Source organism: Loxodonta africana, chromosome 3, assembly GCF_030014295.1.
Source record: "Loxodonta africana isolate mLoxAfr1 chromosome 3, mLoxAfr1.hap2, whole genome shotgun sequence".
In the NCBI taxonomy this organism is placed as follows: domain Eukaryota; kingdom Metazoa; phylum Chordata; class Mammalia; order Proboscidea; family Elephantidae; genus Loxodonta; species Loxodonta africana.
The window spans coordinates 153,189,527-153,211,057 of record NC_087344.1 but is presented as its reverse complement, the minus strand read 5'-3'; the positions used below and the strand labels follow the sequence as shown (position 1 = coordinate 153,211,057).

At 39.3% G+C, this 21,531-nt stretch overlaps 1 protein-coding gene across 1 annotated transcript in view; it reads right to left on the bottom strand.

The window, feature by feature from the left end:
- Nucleotides 1–21,290, bottom strand: part of PDZK1 (PDZ domain containing 1) — a 29,841-nt gene extending 8,551 nt beyond the window's left edge. Inside the window, exons 1-5 of the mRNA XM_064282346.1 lie at nucleotides 20,979–21,290; nucleotides 19,969–20,215; nucleotides 17,956–18,092; nucleotides 15,830–16,025; nucleotides 5,799–5,995 (exon numbers count right to left, since the gene is read on the bottom strand). Of these exons, the coding sequence (XP_064138416.1) occupies nucleotides 5,799–5,995; nucleotides 15,830–16,025; nucleotides 17,956–18,092; nucleotides 19,969–20,215; nucleotides 20,979–21,254 (1,053 nt within the window). The 5' untranslated portion in view covers nucleotides 21,255–21,290. The remainder of the gene's footprint in view (nucleotides 1–5,798; nucleotides 5,996–15,829; nucleotides 16,026–17,955; nucleotides 18,093–19,968; nucleotides 20,216–20,978) is intronic.
- Nucleotides 21,291–21,531: the final 241 nt, after the last annotated feature.

Below are 21,531 nucleotides of genomic sequence, written 5' to 3'. Positions count from 1 at the left end.
GAAGGCAACTACTTATCACCAAGTTTCTGATCTTTTGCTAAATCATCGGATCAGGTCTCACCATTTGGTATTAATTTACTTTCAAATTACTATAGTACCTAAAGTTTATTCCTGTTTAAATTTAGTTGTGTTAGTTCAGACTATCATGACTAGATATTTTGAATATTATATTGTTGTTGCTGTTGTTGTTAGGTGCCATCAAGTTGGTTCTGACTCACAGCGACCTATGTACAACAGAATGAAACACTGCCCTGTCCTGCACCATCCTCACAATCGTTATGTTTGAGCCCGCTGTTGCAACCACTATATCCCATACATCTCATCAAGGGCCTTCCTCTTTTTCACTGACCCTCTACTTTACCAAGCATGATGTCCTTCTTCTGGGACTGATCCCTTCTGATAACATGTCCAAAGTACGTGAAATGATGTCTCGCCATCCTCCCTTCCAAGGAGCACTAGGAATATTATACTCTCCAGTAAATTAATTTTCTATCAGTGCTTAGGTCATCTCAAAGTATGTTAACTTGCTTTCCATGTCTCCACCCAAATTTGATGATAAAATAGCTTAGGACAAGAACAAGTAGCATGCCATTAGAGTTGTCTGTTCAGGTTGACATTGTTCTAATGTCAAGAATTCTTTAGATATGGTGGTTCAACTAGCTAAAAATCTATTAATTTTCTAGCATCTAGGTCACACTTTAATCTTGTCTACATAAGTATCTTGAAATAGCTAATCAAAACATCTTGCTAGAAGGTAGTACAGTATGATGAATTAAGAGTCCAAGAACTTGAGTTCAAATACAGGCTTCACTCTTTTCTAAGGTGGGTAACTTTAGCAAATCACTTAGTCTAAGCTTCAGTTTCCTAACCTATAAAAATGGGTTACTACTCCTCCCTATAATATTTCTCACTCTATCATTCATGTACCTTTGGATTCTTCTATTGTATATAGCATAGAACAAGAACCGTCCACCTTGTTCATCTTTGTGACCAACACCTAGCAAGACAGATGGTAACTTAAAGGCAAATGAAAGTTACTCTCATCTTTCTCTTTCTTCCTTCTGTGTCTTGCTGTACTAGAGTTATGTTTTAATCAAGAAACAAATAGTAATGAAATTCTAATAGATAATGTAGTAGACTGAGAACTGGACACATAAAATCTTTCAATTTTCCATCTCACAGGAAAAACTCCCATCTGAGTTGGTACTACTTGGTAGATGAAAAGGACAAATAAAACAGTAGGGGTAATGAACTTGCTTGTGAGTTGTGAACAGATGTTGCTGACAGTGTCCATGTAATCTTGAGATTCCAAAGGCATGGCTGGACAAGGAGGGAGGGTTCCAATGAGGGAGGGTTCCAGTGAGGGTTAGTTTGGCGTGGAATCTAGGTTTCTTGTCCTACCCAAAGTTGTTACCATATGGGCTGTCAATGCCAGCTAGTCTCCCTACTTGAAAAGGTAAAAGCTCATTAACACAGGATGAGGAGGGTCCATGTGATAGTAATTCCAGATAGAAAACAGAGTTCAAGAAGGGAGAAATAATAAAAAATGCAGTATTAGAGGTTAGCAAGTGGAAGATTTGTTCCATTGCTGATATAGAAGAGACATGAGCAGATTCTTCCTTTGAGGGTGAAAATAAAAATTCTGAAGAATTATAAGCCTGAACCAGTTTGTAGTTAGAAACCATGCTCTGGGAAAATGAGTATAACCTCTTGAATGTTCTAACAGCCAAGAGAAAAAAGGAAAATAGGTATTTTAAAATGCATGTTCTTTTAGAAGTTTCCAAAGATTCTTACCCTGGGATACTATCAACATAAATTATTAATTTTAAAAAAACATGAATATTAATCAAATTCTTACAGATTACTCAAGTGTCTTAATCTAATTAGCCATTCTCGTAGCTTATATTAATGAGTAAATCACTGTGATACCCTTTTCTCCCAATTAGTTGATGTCTAAAACGACCTAAGATTGGCATATGACCAAATAGAAGGTGGCTCCAAGGCACTAAGTAAATTAAATATTGACTATATATACAACATGGGAGAAGAAATGAAGCAGCTACTCTTAGAAACCAACTTAACTGCTTGGCCAATGTAAACACTTCCCTGTCCTGCACCATCCTCACAATTGTTGCTATGTTTGAGCCCACCGTTGCAGCCACTGTCAATCCATCTCCAGGGACTGGTCTGTCCTGATACCATGTTCTAAGTTTGGGAGACAAAGTCTCGCCACCCTTCCTTCTAAGGAGCAATCTGGCTGTACTTTTTCCAAGACAGATTTGTTTGTTCTTCTGACAGTCCATGATATATTCAATATTCTTTGCCAATATCATAATTCAAATGCATCAATTCTTCGGTCTTCCTATATACCATATTTTTACACAAATAACACATGCCTTCTAAATTTATCTGCCAGCCGCTCCCTCCCCCCTCTAAATATTTTCTAAAGAGCCCTATGCTAATTTTTTTTACATGTTGCCATAAAAAATTAGCATCGGCTGCTTACAAAGATATCTCGAAGGGGAGGGAACCATTGGTATAAAAATACAATACTCTAAATACATTGGTGGTTATTGTCAAACTGTAAAGGATAAAGAAGATTGGAGGAAAGGAACTTAAATTTGAATGTTTCTTGGGTACTAGATATTTGGCATTCATGACTTCATTCAATCTGTATCCTGCCAGATAGTTACTAACATCACAAGTTTACAAGTGAGAAAAGGGAGGGCTGGGCAAATTGCCTATGGCCAGAGAACCACTAAGTGATTAAACCCAAATTTAGGTCTGTCTGACTCCAAATCCCATGTACATTCCATTATACCATCTTTGTTTGTTTGTTTCCATTCTCTATTAGAGGTGATGAATGTTCTTCAAACCGGAAGGAGCATACTAATCATCATTAAGGCTAAATAGAAACTCAAATTTGTTGTAATAAGAGAATGATTTTTGAAAGATTTTGCAGATACAACTGCAGAATTACTCTTGGTGCTCTGAGAAAACTTACAGAGAACCAAAAACCAAACCAAACCCATTGCCAGTTGAGTTGATTCCAACTCAAAACAACCCTATAGAATAGAGTAGAACCACCCCATAGGGTTTCCAAGAGCACCTGGTGGATTTGAGCTGCCAACCTTTTGGTTAACAGCCAAACTATGCCACCAGGGTTTCCTATGGAGAACAGGAGTCTAGAAATAGACAGATGTAGCCCTAACTTTAAAAATAGGGAACAATTGGAGTTTAAACTGTAGACCAGTAAATTCCATCAATTCCATGTAGAAGTCTAGAAAGGATTAGTAAACAGTTTATAAGCCCTTAAGTAAAGGGAGCAGAAATGCAGATTCACCAAGACCAAGTTGTATGAAACTGACCTTACTTCCTCTTACCAACTCTTAATCCTAATAGCTACTATTTGCATGTTTTAAGATTTTATGACACCTTCATTTTATTTATTATACATTCCTCACAAGAATGAAGGTTCAGTCTAGTTGAACAGTTATCTGAGGACCTTTTAGGAAGCACATATTTACCTTTGTAACTCCACAGAAGTTACTTTTATTAAGATGAAAGCCACTGTTTGGTGAAATACAGGATTCCAATAGTGGACACAGCCACCTGGATTTCTTAGGAACCAATATCTCACCCTCTGGCCTCTATCTAGGCTCATCACTCTAAACCTCAATTCTTCTGTCCACTTTCATCCTGATACCCAGCCCCTCCACGCTTCTACCATCCAGTATCAGTTACCTCCACATCCCTAGTCAGCCTGCATCCTATGTTCAGTCACTTCAACCACTCTTGCCAACATTTAACTCGGCCTCCCTGTTTTATACACCTGAAAATAATTCCCAGTCCTGAATCAGTCCAGCTGTCTGCCTTCACGCCTATACCAGGGCTAAGCAACCTAAATACATCAACTGGTACCAGTAGAAACTTGGTCTCCAACCTGAACAGGACCATAAGCCTTACTGAGCAATCCTGTGTTCTATTCATCTTTGTCTCCTACTCTTCACGACAGTTATTTCAAAATCATACGGATCTCTAAATTCCTTTACTACTAACCCCCCACCCCCACCCCCCATTCTCAGCAATGAGCCTATGTTCTATTTCAGGGAAAATGAAACTGAGTGACAACTCTTCTTTCCTGTTCCTCTCTTATCTCCTTTTTCTTCTATCTGTGATCTCAATTCTGTCATTTTGATTATCCTCAGGAGCCTCATTTTCTGCCCAGAATCTTTAACCTCTCTTTACTGGTTCATTCTCTTCTACTGAAATACTCATGTACCTACCATCTTAAGAAAAAAGTCTTCCCAACTTAAATTCTCTTCCAGACACTGCTGTCCACCTCTTCTTCACAATTAAGTATCTTGAAAACAAACAAGTAGTCTATACTCAGTCTTTACTTACCATCCATTCACTCTGTATCTCTTTTGCCCCCACCATTCTATTGAAACTATTCTTTCCAGTGCTTTCATCATGGCTAATTTCAACAGGCATGTTGTTCTCCTTATTCAATCTCTATCCAGTGTTTAATTCTGTTGCTTACTCCCTTCTCCTTCTTGAGGTCTACCCCCATGACTTCCAAGTACCTTACTTGGTTCTCACCTCCTCCAAAGCTCTTCTCCTTTAATTACCACTTACCTTCTCTGCCTACCCCTTTCAGCATATCTATTCTCCAGAGTTCTGTCTTCAGTGCACATACCCTCCTAGAGAGCTCATCAAATCCTATGTCTTTAATTATAACCTATATGCCAAGGACCCGAAATCTCCATCTGTAGTCCAAAATCTTTCTCCTAAATTCCAGACCTGTACATTCTTTCCTAACAACTGGACAGCTTCATTTCAACCTCCCACTAACCTCTCAAAACAATGTCTCCTGCCTTTAGCTAAAGTCTGAACTCCTTTTACCTTTCTAGTCTCATCTCATAACATTTTCTTCTCCAGCCACACTGAAGTTCCTGCTCTTCTTCAAATGAACTGCATTCCATCACAGTTTACATGCTGCTCCCTCTATTTGGAGCACTTCATAGCCCTGCCCCAGCAATCACCCCTATACCTAGCACCTGTTCTTATTTCCAGGTCTGTCCATATATTACCTTGTTCAGAAGCCTTCTAGTCTGAATTAGGTGAGCTGTGTGCTATTGAGATACCTTATGTGTTTATTGTGGCATTTATCAATTTTCTTTTTCCTTAATTAGCCCTTCTATTTATGCATTTATTTTGGTGAAACTATATTCAACGAAACATACCACTCCAACAATTTCTTCATGTACAATTAATTCAGTGACTTTGGTTACATTCTTCAAGTTGTGCCACCTTTCTCAACCACCTTTTCCAAACTATTTCACCATCATTAGTACAAACTCACTCCCCCCCAACCCCCCACAAAGCTTCTCATCTAGCCTTTCAAATAGCTATTGCCAATTTGATCATGTATGTCTAATTCTTTAAGAGTATAATGCTTAATGCAGACATTCTTTTCTAATTAGACTAAACTATTATTTGGTTCAAAGATGACTTCAAGGGATAGTTTCAGTTCAAGGTTTAAAGATTTCCTCAGGGTAATAATTTCAGGGGTCATCCAACCTCAATGCCTCCAGAAAGTTGGGATTCTATGAATCAATTTTCTTCCTAAGTGGTCAAAATTTAGGTCTGACTACACCCACTGAACTGAATTTAGGCCATGTCCTGGTCTGAATACCTTTGGCAATGGGCACAATGTAATAACTCAACCAGAGTTTGAGGTAATGAGTAAATGGGTCAAACCTTAACGCATAAATATGTGGCCTTGTATTACTTACCAGTCTATACAAGTTGTCCGTCTCCTTATCTACCACCAGCAGTGAAGTCTTATCTCCACCCTTCCTAATCATTTCCACCACACCGTCATGATCGAGGGCTTCCACAGACTCGCCATTGACAGCAACTACCAGATCATCGTTCCTCAGGCCAGCCTCCTCTGCTGGGCTTCCAGAATCTACGTCTTTGATGATTTGACCTATGATTTGACCTACCCCCACCAGAAAAAAAGAAAAGTATCAGGAAGGCTTCTAAAGCACCTTCAAACAAACGGGATTTCTGTTGTAACCCAAAGCCATGATAAAATAAATATAAAAGGCATGCTGAATGCAACTACTCTCCCTCCCACTGGAATCCCGGGAACCCTGTAAGCACCCTATCCGGCCTCACTACCTACAGAACTCACTCCAGGGACAAATTCTGCCATCAACAATGAAAAGATCTTTTTTTTTCCCCTTTAAATTTTATTTGATCTGTTGTTGTGGTTAATATATACAGCAAAACATACACCAATTTGACAGTTTCTACAAGTACAATTTAGTGACATCGATTACATATTTCAAGTTGTGCAACCATTCTCATCCTCCTTTTCTGAGATGTTCCTCCCTCATTAACATAAACCCACTGCCCCCTAAGTTTCCCATCCAGCTTTCTGAGTTGTTGTCAACTCAGTCCCATATAGCTCTTAATGAGCATAATTCTTAAGGCAGACCCTTTTTTACTAGTTAAACTGTTGGTTGGTTTTAAGAAAACTTCAAGGGATATTTCTGGTTCAAAGTTCAAAGATTATCTCAGGGCAATAGTTTCAGGGGTTTATCAACTTTTCATTGCTCCAGAAAGTCTAGAGTCCATGAGAAGTTGAAATTCTGTTCCAATTTTAATCAGGATTTATTCTATGGAGTTTTTGATCAAAATGTTCAGTAACAGTAGCGAGGCATCATCTAGTTCTTCCAGTCTCATGGCAAAGGAAGCAGCTGTACATGGAGGCATTTAGCCACATATTCTAGATCCTCCTTTTATTCCAACTCTTCTTTTCTCCCTGTTATTCCAGGCGAAAAGAGACCAATTCTTGTGACTTGAATGGGTATTTGCAAGCTTTTAATATTCCAGGCACTGCACCACGGAATTGGGAGGTAGTACAGAAGCACTAAACACATTATTAGGCCAATTAATTGGGATATCCCATCAAACCATGACCCTGAACCTCCAAACCACAACTTTTACAGCTGTACAGCTTACTGGCAGCAATTACAATAGTCGGCTGTACAGCCCTACCCTTAAGGTGATTTTTCCATCGCTGTTAACCCCCCTTTTCCACTTCCCTCCCACCCCTGGTAAGCACTAACAAACTTTGGTCTCTGTATCTTTACCTATAGATCTGTATCTTTCTTGTCTTTTTATATAAATGAGGTTGTACAATATTTGTCCTTTTGTGATTGGCTTATTTCTCTCAGCATAATGTCTTCACGCTCCTTCCATACTGCAGCATGTGTCAAGATTTCATTTCTCCTACTGACCAAGTAGTATCCCATTGTATGTATGTTACATTCTGTTTATCCATACACCTGTCTGGTGTATGGGTTGTTTCCACCTTTTGGCTGTTATGAATAGTGCCGCAACGAACATTGGCGTACAAGTCTGTTTAAGTCTCTGCTTTCAAGCCTTCCAGGTATATACCTAGGAGTAGAGTTGCTGGGTCACATGGTAGTTCTATTTTTAGTTTTTTGAGGAACTGCTACACTATTTTCCACAGTGGCTATACCATTTTGCATTCCCACCAGCAATGGATAAGTGTTCCAATTTCCTCACATCTTTGCCAACATTTTTTTTTTTTTAATCTTAGACATCCTAGTGGTAGTGAAATCATATCTTACTCTGGTTTTGATTTGCATCTTTCTGATGGCTAATGACACTGAGCATCTTTTCATGTGTTTGGTGGCCATTTGAATATCCTCTTTGGTGACATGTTTATTCAAGTCCTTTGCCCATTTTATGATAGGGTTATTTGTCTTTTTGTTGCTGTCAAAGTTTTACATATATTTTTGCTTATTAGATTCTTGTCACCTATAAGGCTTCCAAAGACTTTCTCCTAGTCCCATAGCTTGTCTTTTCACTTTTTTAAATTTTAATCGTACTTAGATGAAAGTTTATGGAGCAAATTAGTTTTTCATTAAACAATTAATACACGAGTGGTTTTGTGACATCGGTTGCCAATTCTGCAATGTGTCAGTCAATACCCTCCCCTTCTCGACCTCGGGTTCCCCATTTCCATTTGACCAGTTTTCTGGTCCTTCCTACCTTCTCGTCTTTACTTTTGGGCTAGGGTGTCCATTTACTCTCATATACATAGTTCAACTACATGTGTTACTGTTTTTTATAATCCTGTCTAATCTTTGGCTGAAAGGTGAATTTCAGGAGCGACTTCAGTACTGAATTAAAAGGGTGTCGAGGTCTTTTCACTTTTTTGGTAAAGTCTTTTAATGAACAAAAGTTTTTAATTTTTTACTTAGGAATAAATCTAACCGGAAATGTAAAAGACCTATACAAAGAAAACTACGAGAGACTACTGCAAGAAACCAAAGGAGACCTACATAAGTGGAAAACATACCTTGCTCATGGATAGGAAGACTTAACATTGTAAAACTGTCTATTCTACCAAAAGCCATCTACAGATACAATGCAATTCTGATCCAAATTCCAACAGCATTTTCTAATGAGAGGGAGAAACAGATCACCAACTTCATATGGAAGGGAAAGAGGCCCTGGATAAGTAAAGCATTACTGAAACAGATGAACAAAGTGGGAGGCCTCACTCTACCTGATTTTAGAACCTATCATACCACCACAGTGGTTAAACCAGCCTGGTACTGGTACAACAGATACATAGACCAATGGAATAGAATTAAGAATCCAGGCATAAATCCATCCACATATGAGCAGCTGATATTTGACAAAAGCCCAAAGTCAATTAAATGGGGAAAAGAGTCTCTTTAACATACAGTGGTGGCATAACTGGATATCCATCTGCAAAACAATGAAACAAGACCCATACCTCACACCATGCACAAAAACTAACTCAAAATGGATCAAAGACCTAAATATAAAAGCTAAAATGATAAAAGATCATTGAAGAAAAAATAGGGACAACGCTTGGAGCCCTAATACATGACATAAGCAGTATACAAAACATTACTAACGATGCACAAACACCAGAAGAAAAACGAGATAGCTGGGAGCTCCTAAAAATCAAACATCTATGCTTATCCAAAGACTTCACCAAAAGAGTAAAAAGATTACCTACAGACTGGAAAAAAGTTTTTAGCTAAGACATTTCCGATCAGCGTCTGATCTCTAAAATCTACATGATGCTGTAAAAACTCAACAAATAACCCAATTAAAAAATGGGCAAAGGATATGAACAGACTTCACTAGAGAAGACATTCAGGTAGCTAACAGATACATGAGGAAATGCTCATGATCATTAGCCATTAGAGAAATGCAAATCAAAACTACAATAAGATTCCATCCCACTCCAACAAGGCTGACGTTAATCCAAAAAACACAAAATAATGTTAGAGAGGTTGTGCAGAGACTGGAACACTTATACACTGCTGGTGGGAATGTAAAATGGTACAACCACTTGAAATCGATTTGGTGCATCCTTAAGCTAGAAATAGAACTACTATATGATCCAGTAACCCCACTGTTTGGAATATATCCTAGAGAAATAAGAGCCTTTACATGAACCTTTATACGCACACCCATGTTCATTGCAGCACTGTTTACAATAGCAAAAAGATGGACGCAACCAAGGTGCCCATCAATGGATGAATGGATAAATGAATTATGGTATATTCACACAATGGAATACTATGCATCAATAAAGAACAATGAAGAATCCGTGAAACATTTCATAACAGGAAGAATCTAGAAGGCATTATGCTGAGTGAAATTAGTTGCAATAGGACAAATATTGTACGAGACCACTATTATAAGAACTGAAGTAGTTTAAACAGAGAAGAAAATATTCTTTGATGGCGAGTGAGGAGGGAGGGAGGGAGAGGGGTATTCGCTAATTAGACAGTAGATGCAAACTATTTTAGGTGAAGGGAAAGACAACAAACAATACAGGAGAGGTCAGCGCAATTGGGTTAAACCAAAAGCAAAGAAGTTTCCTGAATAAACCAAAAGCTTCGAAGGCCAGCGTAGCAGGGGCGGGGACTTGGGGACCATGGTTTCAAGGGACATCTAGGTCAATTGGCATAATACAATCTATTAAGAAAACATTCTACATCTCGCTTTGGAGAGTGGCGTCTGGGGACTTAAACACCGGCAAGTGGCTATCTAAGATGCATCAATTTGTCCCAACCCACCTAGAGCACACCAAAGACACAGGTAATTATGAGCCCAAGAAACAGAAAGGGCCACATAAATCAGAGACTACATCAGCCTGAGACCAGAAGAACTAGATGGTGCCCAGCTACAACCGATGACTGCCCTAACAGGGAACACAACAGAGAATCCCTGAGGGACCAGGAGAGCAGTGGAATGCAGACCTCAAATTGTTGTGAAAAGACCAGACTTAACAGTCTGAGACTAGAAGGACCTCGGAGGTCATGGTCCCCAGACCTTCTGTTAGCCCAAGACAGGAACCATTCCCAAAGCCAACTCTTCAGACAGGGGTTGGACTGGACTGTAAGATAGAAAATGATACTGGTGAGGAGTGAGCTTCTTGGCTCAAGTAGACACGAGACTATGTAGGCATCTCCTGTCTGGAGGGGAGATGAGAAGGCAGAGGGGGACAGAAGCTGGCTGAATGTACAGGGGGAAAACAAGGTGGAGAGGAGGAGCATGCTGTCACATTAGTAGGGAGAGCAACTAGGAGTATATAGCAAGGTGTATATAAGTTTTTATGAGATACTGACTTGATTTGTAAACTTTCACTGAAAGCACAATAAAATATTTTTTTAAGTTTTTAATTTTTATGAGGTCCCATTTGTTTTTCTGTTTGTGCTTTTATTAAATGATCCACTGTTGAAAGCTAGGCCTGACCAGCATTGCCCCTGCTAAGAATTTTATGGTTTTAACTTGCACATTTACGTTATTAATCCATTTTGAATTTATTTTTGTGTATGGTGTGAGGCAAAAATCCTGTTTCATTTTCTCCATGTGGAAATCCAATTCTTCCAGTACCATTCACTGCAAAGACTCTTCTTTCCCCCCATCAATGGACTTAACACCCTTGTCAAAAATTAGTTGACCATAGATCTGTGGGTTTGATCCTAGACTCTCAATTCTCTTTCACTTGTCTATGTGTCTATCTTAAATATCAGTACAGGGCTGTTTTAATTACTGTAGCTGTATAAACCCACTGCCGTCAAGTCAATTCTGGCTCATAGTGACCCTATAGGACAGAGAACTGCCCCATAGGGTTTCCAAGGAGTGCCTGGCAGATATGAAGTGCTGACCTCTTAACCACTCTGCCACCAGTTTCCTGTAACTGTATAGTAAGTTTTAAAATCCGAAGTGTGAGTCCTCCTACTTTGTTCTTCCTTCTACTTCTGTAAAGAAAGTGATTGGGATTATGTTGAACTTATAGATTGCTTTGGGTAGTGGGTAGTGTTGATACCTTAATAATATTAAGTCTTCCAATCCGTGAACATGAAACATCTTTCCATTAAGTCTTCTTTAATCTCTTTCAGCAGTTTTATAGTTTTCACGCATAAGTCCTTCACATCCCACGTTAGATTTATTCCTAGGTATTCTTTCTCTTAGATGTTATTATAAATGGAATTATTTCCCAAGTTAGGAAATTACTCCTTCAGATTTCTCATTGCTGGTGTATCCAACTTATTTGTTTGTTGACCTTGTACCCTGCAATTTTGCTAAACTACCGTTACATTTAGGAGTTTTTTTTTTTTTTTTTTTTGCAGACTCTTTGGGATTTTCTCTATATAGGATCATATCATCCACAAATAGAGGTAATTTTATTTCTTTTCCCATCTGGATAACTTTTATTTTTGCCTTATTGCTCTGGCTAGGACTTCTAATACCATATTGAATAGAAGTGTGCTGAGAGCGGGCACCCTTGTCTTATTCCTGATTTCAAGGGGAAAGCTCTGTCTTTCTCCATTAAGTACAATGTTGACTTTTCATACATGCCCTGAATCGTTCTGAGGAATTTCCCTTCTATTCCAATCTTCTTGAGGGTTTTCATCAAGAAACGGTGTTAGATTTTATCAAACACTTTTTCTGCATCCATCAAGATGTTCATGTGGTTCTTTTCCTTTGTTCTATCAGTGCAGTATATTTGCTTTTCTAACATTGAACCATCCCTGCATTCCTGGAATAAACCCCTCTTGGTCATGTGGTTTGATTCTTTTAATACACTGTTGGATTCTATTTGCTAGTATTTTGTTGGAAATTCTTGCATCTATATTTCTAAGAGTTATTGGCCTATAGTTTTCTTTTCTTGTGGTATGTCTTTGTCTGATCAGGTCAGTTGTAATGTCCTCTCTTTTATTTTGGTTATTTGCATATTTTCTTTTGTCAGTCTAACTTAGGGTTTGTTAATTTTATTGATCTTTTCAAAGAACCAGCTTCTTGTTTTACTATTTTATTTTTCTGTTTTTAATTTATTTCTGCTCTGATCTTTGTTATTTCCTTTCTTCTGGTAGGTTTAGGCTTAGGCTTAGTCTGCTCTTCTCTTTTTAGTTCCTGGAGTTGTTGAGTTAGGCTGTTGAGGTCTTTTTTCCTTTTTTAAGTATGCATGTATTGCTATAAGTTTCCCTCTGAGTACCTCCTTCACTGCATTCCATAAATTTTTGTATGCTGTGCTTTTATTTTCATTTGACTAAGAAATTTATTATTTCTCTTTTGATTTCTTCTTTGACCCATTGGTAGTTTAATAATGTGTTGGTAGTTTAATAACGTGTTGTTTAGTTTCCATACTTCTCTATTTTCCAGGTTTTTGTTTTTTTTTTTTTTCTTATTGACATCTAGCTTCACTCCACTGTGGCCAGAGAATATACTTCGTACAATTTCAGTCTTTTTAAATTCATCAAGAGTTTCTTTGTGATCTAAAATGTGATCTTATCCTGAAGAATGATCCATGTGTACTAGAATAGAATGTATAATATGCTGTTTTGTGGTGGAGTGCTCTATATGTCTGTTAAGTCTAGTTGGTTTATAGTGTCATTCAGGTCATCTGTTTCCTTGTTGATCATCTTTCTAGAATATTGAAAGTGGTAATACTGAGTCTCCAACTATTATTGTGGTACTATCTATTTCTTCCTTCATTTCTGTCACTGTTTGCTTTATATATTTAGGTGCCCTGTTGGGTGCATACATATTTATGATCGTTAGATCTTGATTAATTTACCCTTTTATCACTATATGTCCATCTTTACCTCTTCTGACAAATTTTGTCTTAAAGTCTACTTTTAAGATTGCCACCCTAACTCCTTTGGTTATTATTTGCATGGAATATTTTTTCCACCCTAACAATGAGAAGATCTTAAGGAAAAGAAGCATGTTGTTACTCAGTGTCTGACATTCAACCTTGACAAAACAGCATGTTATGCATTAAGTGTCAGCAAGTTGCCCAGTACGTCAGTGAGCATATTTATATCCATATATAATATATAGAAACTAAGCCATAAAAAAGGGGGTGGGGAAGAATAATAACACAAAAGGCTTCAGACCCTAAGAGAAACTCATGCCGGCATTTTAGTAGCAACTGGTTTTATTCAATTGTGAGCGTATGTGTTTCTGCACACCTCAAGGATGGGTCTTTAGCCTTCTCATCACTTCAACTATCTTCATCAAATCTTCCAAATTGCTCACTTTTTTTTGCTCCCAACACTGCTTTAACAGCTCCAGCTTCATTTTTCCAGCTAGCTGCTGGGCATCCCCAACCAGATAACCTATAAAAAACCAAACCCACTGCCATCGAGTCAATTCTGACTCATAGAGACCATATAGGACGGTAGAACTGCCCCACAGAGTTTCCAAGGCTGTAATCTTTATGGAAGCAGACTACCACATCTTTCTCCCCAGAGCAACTGGTTGGGTGGAACTGCCAATCTTTCAGTTAGCAGCCAAGCACTTTAGCCACTATAAAAAAAAAAAAAAAAAAACCATTGCTTGCCATTGAGTTGATTCCGACTCATAGTGGCCCTATAGGACAGAGTAGAACTACCCCATAGTTTCCAAGGAGCACCTGGTGGATTCAAACTGCAAACCTTTTGGTTAGCAGCTGTAGCACTTAACCACTACGCCACCAGAGTTTCCTTAGCCACCATAGATTCCTCAAATGTAATGTATTCAAACCCAAAAGTCATCTTTGCCCATCTCTCCATCCCAAAGCCATTCTTCTTGCTTACCTGTTAGTGGTAGTACCATCTCCCTAACCACTGACACTTAGGAACCGATTGTTCAGTTCCCACCCCCCATACCTAATCAATTGTTAAGTCTTTCAGTGCTACCTTAATATTTTGCATATCCCCTCTTCTCTAGCCCTACTTCCTCTACCCTAAATGCAGTTTGTATTAGCTCCTGCCTAGAATTCTACCTATACTACTACAACATCTTTTATCTCCTCTAATAAATGGTAGACTCCTTGACTGAAGAATTCCTATCTGAGTCACTTGATATTCTCAAAGGCCCTAGGGATGTTTCACCAACAGCTCTCCTGATCCCTAATCCTTCTCTTCTCCAACACATACAGATCTACCTACCTTCAGATTCATCGTCTTGATGCATATGTCTGACCAAGTCATTCCCCAGTACAACAGAATGAACACAGGCTTTGGAACCAAAAAGACATGAGTTTGATCCCAGCTATACCACAAAAAGCTACTTGACCTTGCATAATTACTATTATCTTCTCCAAGCCCTCACTTTCAGCAATTCTTTGAAGATGTATTGTTAGGATTAAGTGAGCTGTGTAAATCCCAAGACACTGTAGGCTTAATTTTTTCTTCTTTACACTGCTCAAAAAAACTTAACTCCCCATCAACTATGGGACTAAGTCCAAACTCCTCAACCTGGCCTTTGAAGGTCCCTCACTATCTCTCAATCTACCTTTCTCACCCAGTTTCCTACTCTACATGTTAGATGCCAAACTGTGTTTTATCTGCTTTGTTCACATGGCTCTTATCTTCCTAGAATGATCTTCCTTTCTCCCTGCTCCATCTAGTTATCCAAATTGTATCCATATTATAAAGCCTGAGCTCAAGTGCCACTTCCACTATTAGGCCTTCCATTATTGGTGAAAAATGCTTATTCTAATCTTAGATTCCCATTATTAAGGTGCTTATCACTACCTACACCTTGAGTTATGGATCTCCTCTACTGAATGTTTGATTCCTTGACTGAAGAATTCCTGTCTGATTCACTTGATATTCTCAAAGGCCCTGAGGATGTTTTGTACATAATATAAACCTAATTAATATTTGATGAATAAATGTAAACATATATAACAAAAAGAAAATAGCAAGTGCTGAGTAAATAAGTTTGCACGGCCTGAAGCCACATTCTTTTATGCATTTTCCCTCCCAGAGAGGGCCTTAGTTATTCCCCTCCCAAATTAAAAGGCAGTAGAAGACTATCAGCTCTGATTGCCATATCCTAACCATACCCTGGCCCCAGATCCAGTGGCATGCTGGAGCTGGTTCATGCTAGCTCACAAGAGCCAATTCTGCACCTCTCTTCTCAACTTTGCATTCAGTGACATCACATTGGTAGCTTGAAACCAGCCATGGTGGGATTATACCACAGAAATTTTCCAGAGATCCAGTCTATCAGTGCACCACTGCCCAGATCCCAAATTCTGCCTTGTTTTCTATAGGTTGCCCTACACATCAGGTCCCCAGGTGACATGGAAACTGGCCTCGCTATGCTTTCCAGTTTCTTACTGTCCCCCTCATGCACCTGGTGGGAAGTCAGGGAGATTAATGGAACTTTGAAGTCAGACTGGAATGAAGAATTGGATGGTTACATTGCTGAGTTTTCAGCTCTTCTAGTGCCTTACCTTTCTGTTTTGGGCCATCCCTCAGGTAGAACCCATAGCCATCACTGCCCTTCTTCATCTCCACAACCCGGGGCTGGTGGGGAAGCAGTTTCAAACTAGTTGTTTCTCTCTTGAACTGTATCTTCTGCTCACTATAGTGCTTGTCAGTTTTCTTGTCTACCAGTAGGAACACAACATGGCTTCCCGACTTCTTTACCTATAATACACACAGGTGAGGAACATCAACTCCTAAGAACAATGCTATGGAATAAGGAAGATTCTTCATAAAGGCACATAAGCTCTGAATTTAATGGGTAACACGGGATGCAAGGCCCAAGTTTAAGTTGCATCGTACTATGTCCTAACACCTAACTGCCATTTTATGTACCTTCACGTCTACAGTTGTTAAGGATGACCTCACCCATACAGATGCCACTGAACTCAAGTGAGAGCTGGAATTCAGAAACTCAGAGATGCTTAGGTAAAGGCTGAAACAGGAATTTGGAAAAGAAAGTTAAGGGCCTACTTTAAAAAAAAACCCTACTAAGAAGGCTGGTCAATTTTCAAGGTTCAATATGACCTCAAAAGAAAATCTCAGTGTATTCCATGTGTCATAGAATCATGCTGGGACATAATATTTGGGGATAAATAATAGGGCTTCCAATGCTCTTCACACGTAGCTTTATTTCTACCATTACATTGGTTATCTTCCAGTTTATGTTAAAAGATTTATCTAGCATTGGCTCAACACTGGATTTATTATAAATTCGGAGGGGGCTCCCAATCAGGTACAAATAAAATCTAAAGTACAAAGCTAATGGTTGTTTAGATCATTTTTTCTTCAAGATTTCATTAGACTATCAAAGGCCTTATCCCAAACCCTATATTAACACTGCTTATAACCCTGGTGGCATAATGGTTAAGAGCTACGGCTGCTAACCACAAGGTCAGCAGTTTGAATCCACCAGGCACTCCTTGGAAACCCTGTGGGGCAGTTCTATTCTGTCCTCCTATAGGGTCGCTATGAGTCAGAATCAACTTGATGGCAACAGGTTTGGTTTTTTTCTTGGTTTATAGCACTACTACAATTATGTTAAGTAAAATTATGCTGAAAGTAATTCAAAAACAGCTGTAGCAGCACATCCAACAGGAACTGCCAGAAATTCAAGCCAGATTCAGAAGAGGATATAGAACAAGGGATATCATTGCTGATTTCAGATGGATCTTGACTGAAAGCAGAGAATACCAGAAAGATACTTACCTGTGTTTTATCGACTATGTAAAAGCATTCGACTGTGAATTACAACAAATTATGGATAACATTGCAAAGAATGGAAATTCCAGAGCATTTAATTGTGATCATGTGGAATCTATACATAGACCAAGAGGCAGTTGTTCCAATAGAACAAAGGTATACTTCATGGTTTAAAATCAGAAAAGGTGTGTGTCAGGGTTTCATCCTTTTGCTATACTTATTCAACATGTATGCTGAGCAAATAATCTGAGAAGCTGGACTATATGAAGAACTCAGCATCAGAATTAGAGGAAGACTCATTAATAACCTACAATAGGTAGATGGCAGAGCCTTGCTTGCTGAAAGTGAAGAGGACTCGAAGCACTTACTGATGAAGATCAAAGACTACAACCTTCATTCAATATGAATTGGATTATATCTCAACATAAAAAAACAGATCCTCACAACATCATATTAAACAGAAAAGATTGAAGTTGTCAAGGATTTCTTTTTACTTGGATCCACAATCAACACCCATGGTAGCAGCAGTCAAGAAATCAAACTTCTATGCATTGGGCAAATTTACTGCAAAAGACTCCTTTTAAAGATGTCACTTATGAGGACTAAGGGCATCTGACCCAAGTCATAGTGTTTTCAATTGCCTCATCTGCATGTAAAAGCTGAGCAATGAATAAGGAACACCAAAGGAAGAATTGGTGTCTTTGAATTGTGATGTTGGTGAAGAACATTGAGTATACCAGAGACTGCCAGAAGAACTAACAAGTCTGTCTAGATATTCCTCCCCTTATAAGCTTATTCTGGCCCCTAACATGCCAGTCTTCCTGATACTTACAATAAGGGTAGAGTGAAAGATGAGGAAAAAAATAAAAACAAGCACTCCTCCAGGGTGTACCTTTTGAACCACTTCCTTGTGGCTGGCATTTTCTACATTCTCTCCATTCACTTCAATCAAATGATCATCAGCTAGGACACCAGCTTTCATAGCCACACCTTGAGGTTTTATATCAGTCAGGTATACTCCCTTTTTACCTGGAAGAGGGCAGGCAGTAGACAAGTGTTACAACTCCATCACAGAGACAAACTAGAAGTTCAATAGTAAAGGATTTTCGCCCAATAATTTGAAATTAGAACCTCCAATTTTACAGCTAACTCAAATAGACCTTGGCTTCTCATCTAGAAATGCAATTACAGCTCTTAGCACAAAGCCTGACAGGTATTATTCAACTTGTGTTTGTTGATTTTAGAAGAATTTCTCATCCCAAGGAAATGCAAAGAAGGCATCTGAGGTGGCACTGGGCTCTTGAACCAGAAAGCACCAAAAAATGCCCATGTTGCATTATTGTGTCCTAGTCCCTTTCTTTACATTTGTAGAATTAGAAAGCATCTACTCCATTCCCTCCTCTTTAATTAAGTACTATGACCAACCAGGAAACCCTGGTGGCATAGTGGTTAAGTGCTACAGCTGCTAACCTAAAGGTCGGCAGTTCAAATCCACCAGGCACCCCTTGGAAACTATGGGGCAGTTCTACTCTGTCCTACAGGGTCGCTATGAGTCGAAATCGACTCGACGGCAATGGGTCAACGGGTTTTATGACCAACCATTACACACCAATGCAGTCAATAAATTTCACTGATACAAGCTAATGAGAGTGGAGGCACAGGAGGGAGGGGACAGCATACAAACATACGGTCTGTCTGGATTCCTAGCTGGTATGATTTAGGTGCTTCTTAAAGAAATGCTGTCAATTCTTTCAAGATTTTAATATTTCAATCCAAGAAAAAGATAGATTCATAATGACTAGCTCAATCATTTGTAAGGAATATAGTAACTTTAAAACTCTATTTCCTTAACAAGGTAATAGGAGAAATGTTAAGTGTTTATGTTTTTTCCATGGAGAAAACATTTTCTTCATAAGACTAATCTAACCCATTCACTATGTAAATTATCACAAGAGCCAAATGAGTAGAATCTGAATTATGATTTTTTTAAACCATTTAGTGATAATGGCCTTCTAGGAAATGCCAAGCTATCCTTGACCACCTACCCCAATGTGTGTAATAACTAAAAAACTTAAGTACTTTTTATAGCTAGTTTACAACTCTTGCGACAAGTTAAATGAGCTTTGAAAATTATTTTATGTTTCCCATTGGTCTGCTCTTTATCACTTAAATCACGACTACCTCCTCCAAAGTCTCTTAGAGGTGGAACCAACAGTTCAACATAGTTCCTCTGGTTCCAGCCTACATCCCAGAGAAACCATTATAGAACTATGGTCAAATGAGCACAGGTCGGTCTGTACTCTCTGAAATTCTGGAAAGAGCTTCTAGTACTTTCTGCTGGTCAGAGTTTCTCAAGCCACTATGCACCTCTCAGCAGGTGGTCAGAGAAGCACCTCAGAACAGGTGAGACTGGGCCACAGCTGAGGATACTATGCAGTGTCACAGTAGGGTGTAGATTTTTGCAGTATCCCTAGCACATATAGTGTCTGACACATCAATAGGTACTCTAGACCTTACTGAATAATTGAATAGCCTGGGCACTGAGGGATGAGAAGTGATACCAGTCTCACTCAAATGTAGCTATTATAAAGAACCCCCTTTTTCTTGTTTCTTATTTCCCATTCTCCCCTGTATCCTCACCCTAAAGAAACTAGAGAACAATGAGGAAGCACTAACCCTCTGGCCTCAAAGGCTCAGCAGGACAAAGTAGGGGATAGGAGTACCCAGCACCCCTCCACTGCTGCCAAATGTCCAGACCCTCATTGGCAAGGGAAAGGGCAGGGAGGAAGGTAGAAAACTGCCATCGATAGCCATAGCAACTGAGAAGTTAGTCAAAGGAAAGTCATTAACTGAGAACATCTTTCTTCTGGGAAGTTGGTTGTCCATCCCCACCCTCAAAGCTCACCTTGGACAGTTTTCAGAGAGAAGCCGTAGCTGTTCCCCTCCTTCACCAGGTAGCACAACCGAGGCTGGGTCCACATCTCTGTTCCACCATTCCTCACAGGAGGCAGCTCTTTATCACTCAAACCTGGCTCCTGACTTTGACCCAACTCCTTCAAGTCTATTTGTTTTTTAACAGCTCTCTCATACGAATCCCCATCCAGAACTAATAAAGTCACAGAATTCCCACTCTTTCTGACTAGATCCACAACCTAGGATGAAGGAAGAAAAGCATAACATTAACCAATAAGCTTCTATCAACTGCCAAAGGGAAATGCTCACCATTGGCCCTTGGGATTATGACAACTGACCCCTGACACCCAAATAGTAAGAATATAGCTCCCCAAACCACCACCCTAATGCTCCCGAGATCTAGGTGCAGATTAGGCTGGGCTTCTGTCACTGTTAGAATCTAGAATGTGGCCTAACTGTAGCCTGGAGGGCCCTTACAAAGGCTAGTCCATTCTGGAGATAAATGCTGCCCTAGAGCATAATAGGTCCTCCCGGGTCCACAGTGACAGTGACAGCAAGGTGTAATAAAAAGAACACCCACTTGGAGTCAGGCAGAATTGGGCTCAAGACCAGCTCCCCCCCCACACCATATATTCACTACATGAGCATATTAGCAAGTTGAACCTCTACTTTATCTGTGAAATGGTAATATCTACCTCACAGGATTATGAGTAAGGATTTAACAAAATAATGAATACGAAATTGCCTAACAGTTCCTGGCATATAGCAAGCATGCAGTGCATGTTAGAGTTAACATTATTCAAAGCTAGGAGTATTTTCTACAGTTCTTGGTTAATTGTAGTAGAGTTGTTTGACAGCAGAAGATATAAAAATAAAGGTGGCCTGCCTTGCCAGCAAAGGCCAGGAAAGGACCAAGCCCCACTGGCCCCAGAAACTATACCCAACAGAGAAGATGTGGGGCTGGAGAGATTCTGGAAGGAGAATCCTGAGTGTCTCATTTACCTGCATATGCTCTTCCTTGTCGACAAAGACACCATTGATCCTAAGAACTCTGTCTCCATCCTGGAGGCCGGCCTCTTCTGCTGGGCTACCCTTCTCAACCACTCGGACCAGGTGGCCATCAGTATCCTTCTCAATTCGCAGGAAGAAACCATAGCTTTGCCCTTCTTGTTTGGAGAGCTTACATTCTCGGGGGCTGAAGGTGGAGGCCATTTCTGTGATGAAAAACAAGTGAGTAAGTCCATGGGAAATAAAGTCTAATTGGAATGAGAACTCCATCCTTTATTTCTTTTAATTCTATTCTTCCAATCACACCAAAATCTAGAATACTTGGGTAGCAACATTGAGGATATAGAAGGTCACCTTACAGGCCTTGCTAACGACTTCCAAATCTATTTCCCCAAGTATAATCCTTTCACTTGATTTTCAGACCCATGTACTCAACAATGCTAGATACAGATGCTTCAATTTCAACGGCCCCCAAATCCAACTCCTTTTTCATCCCTGACCTAAAAGAAGTTAGGTTCAAATACATTATCCAAAGAAATTTGGGAAG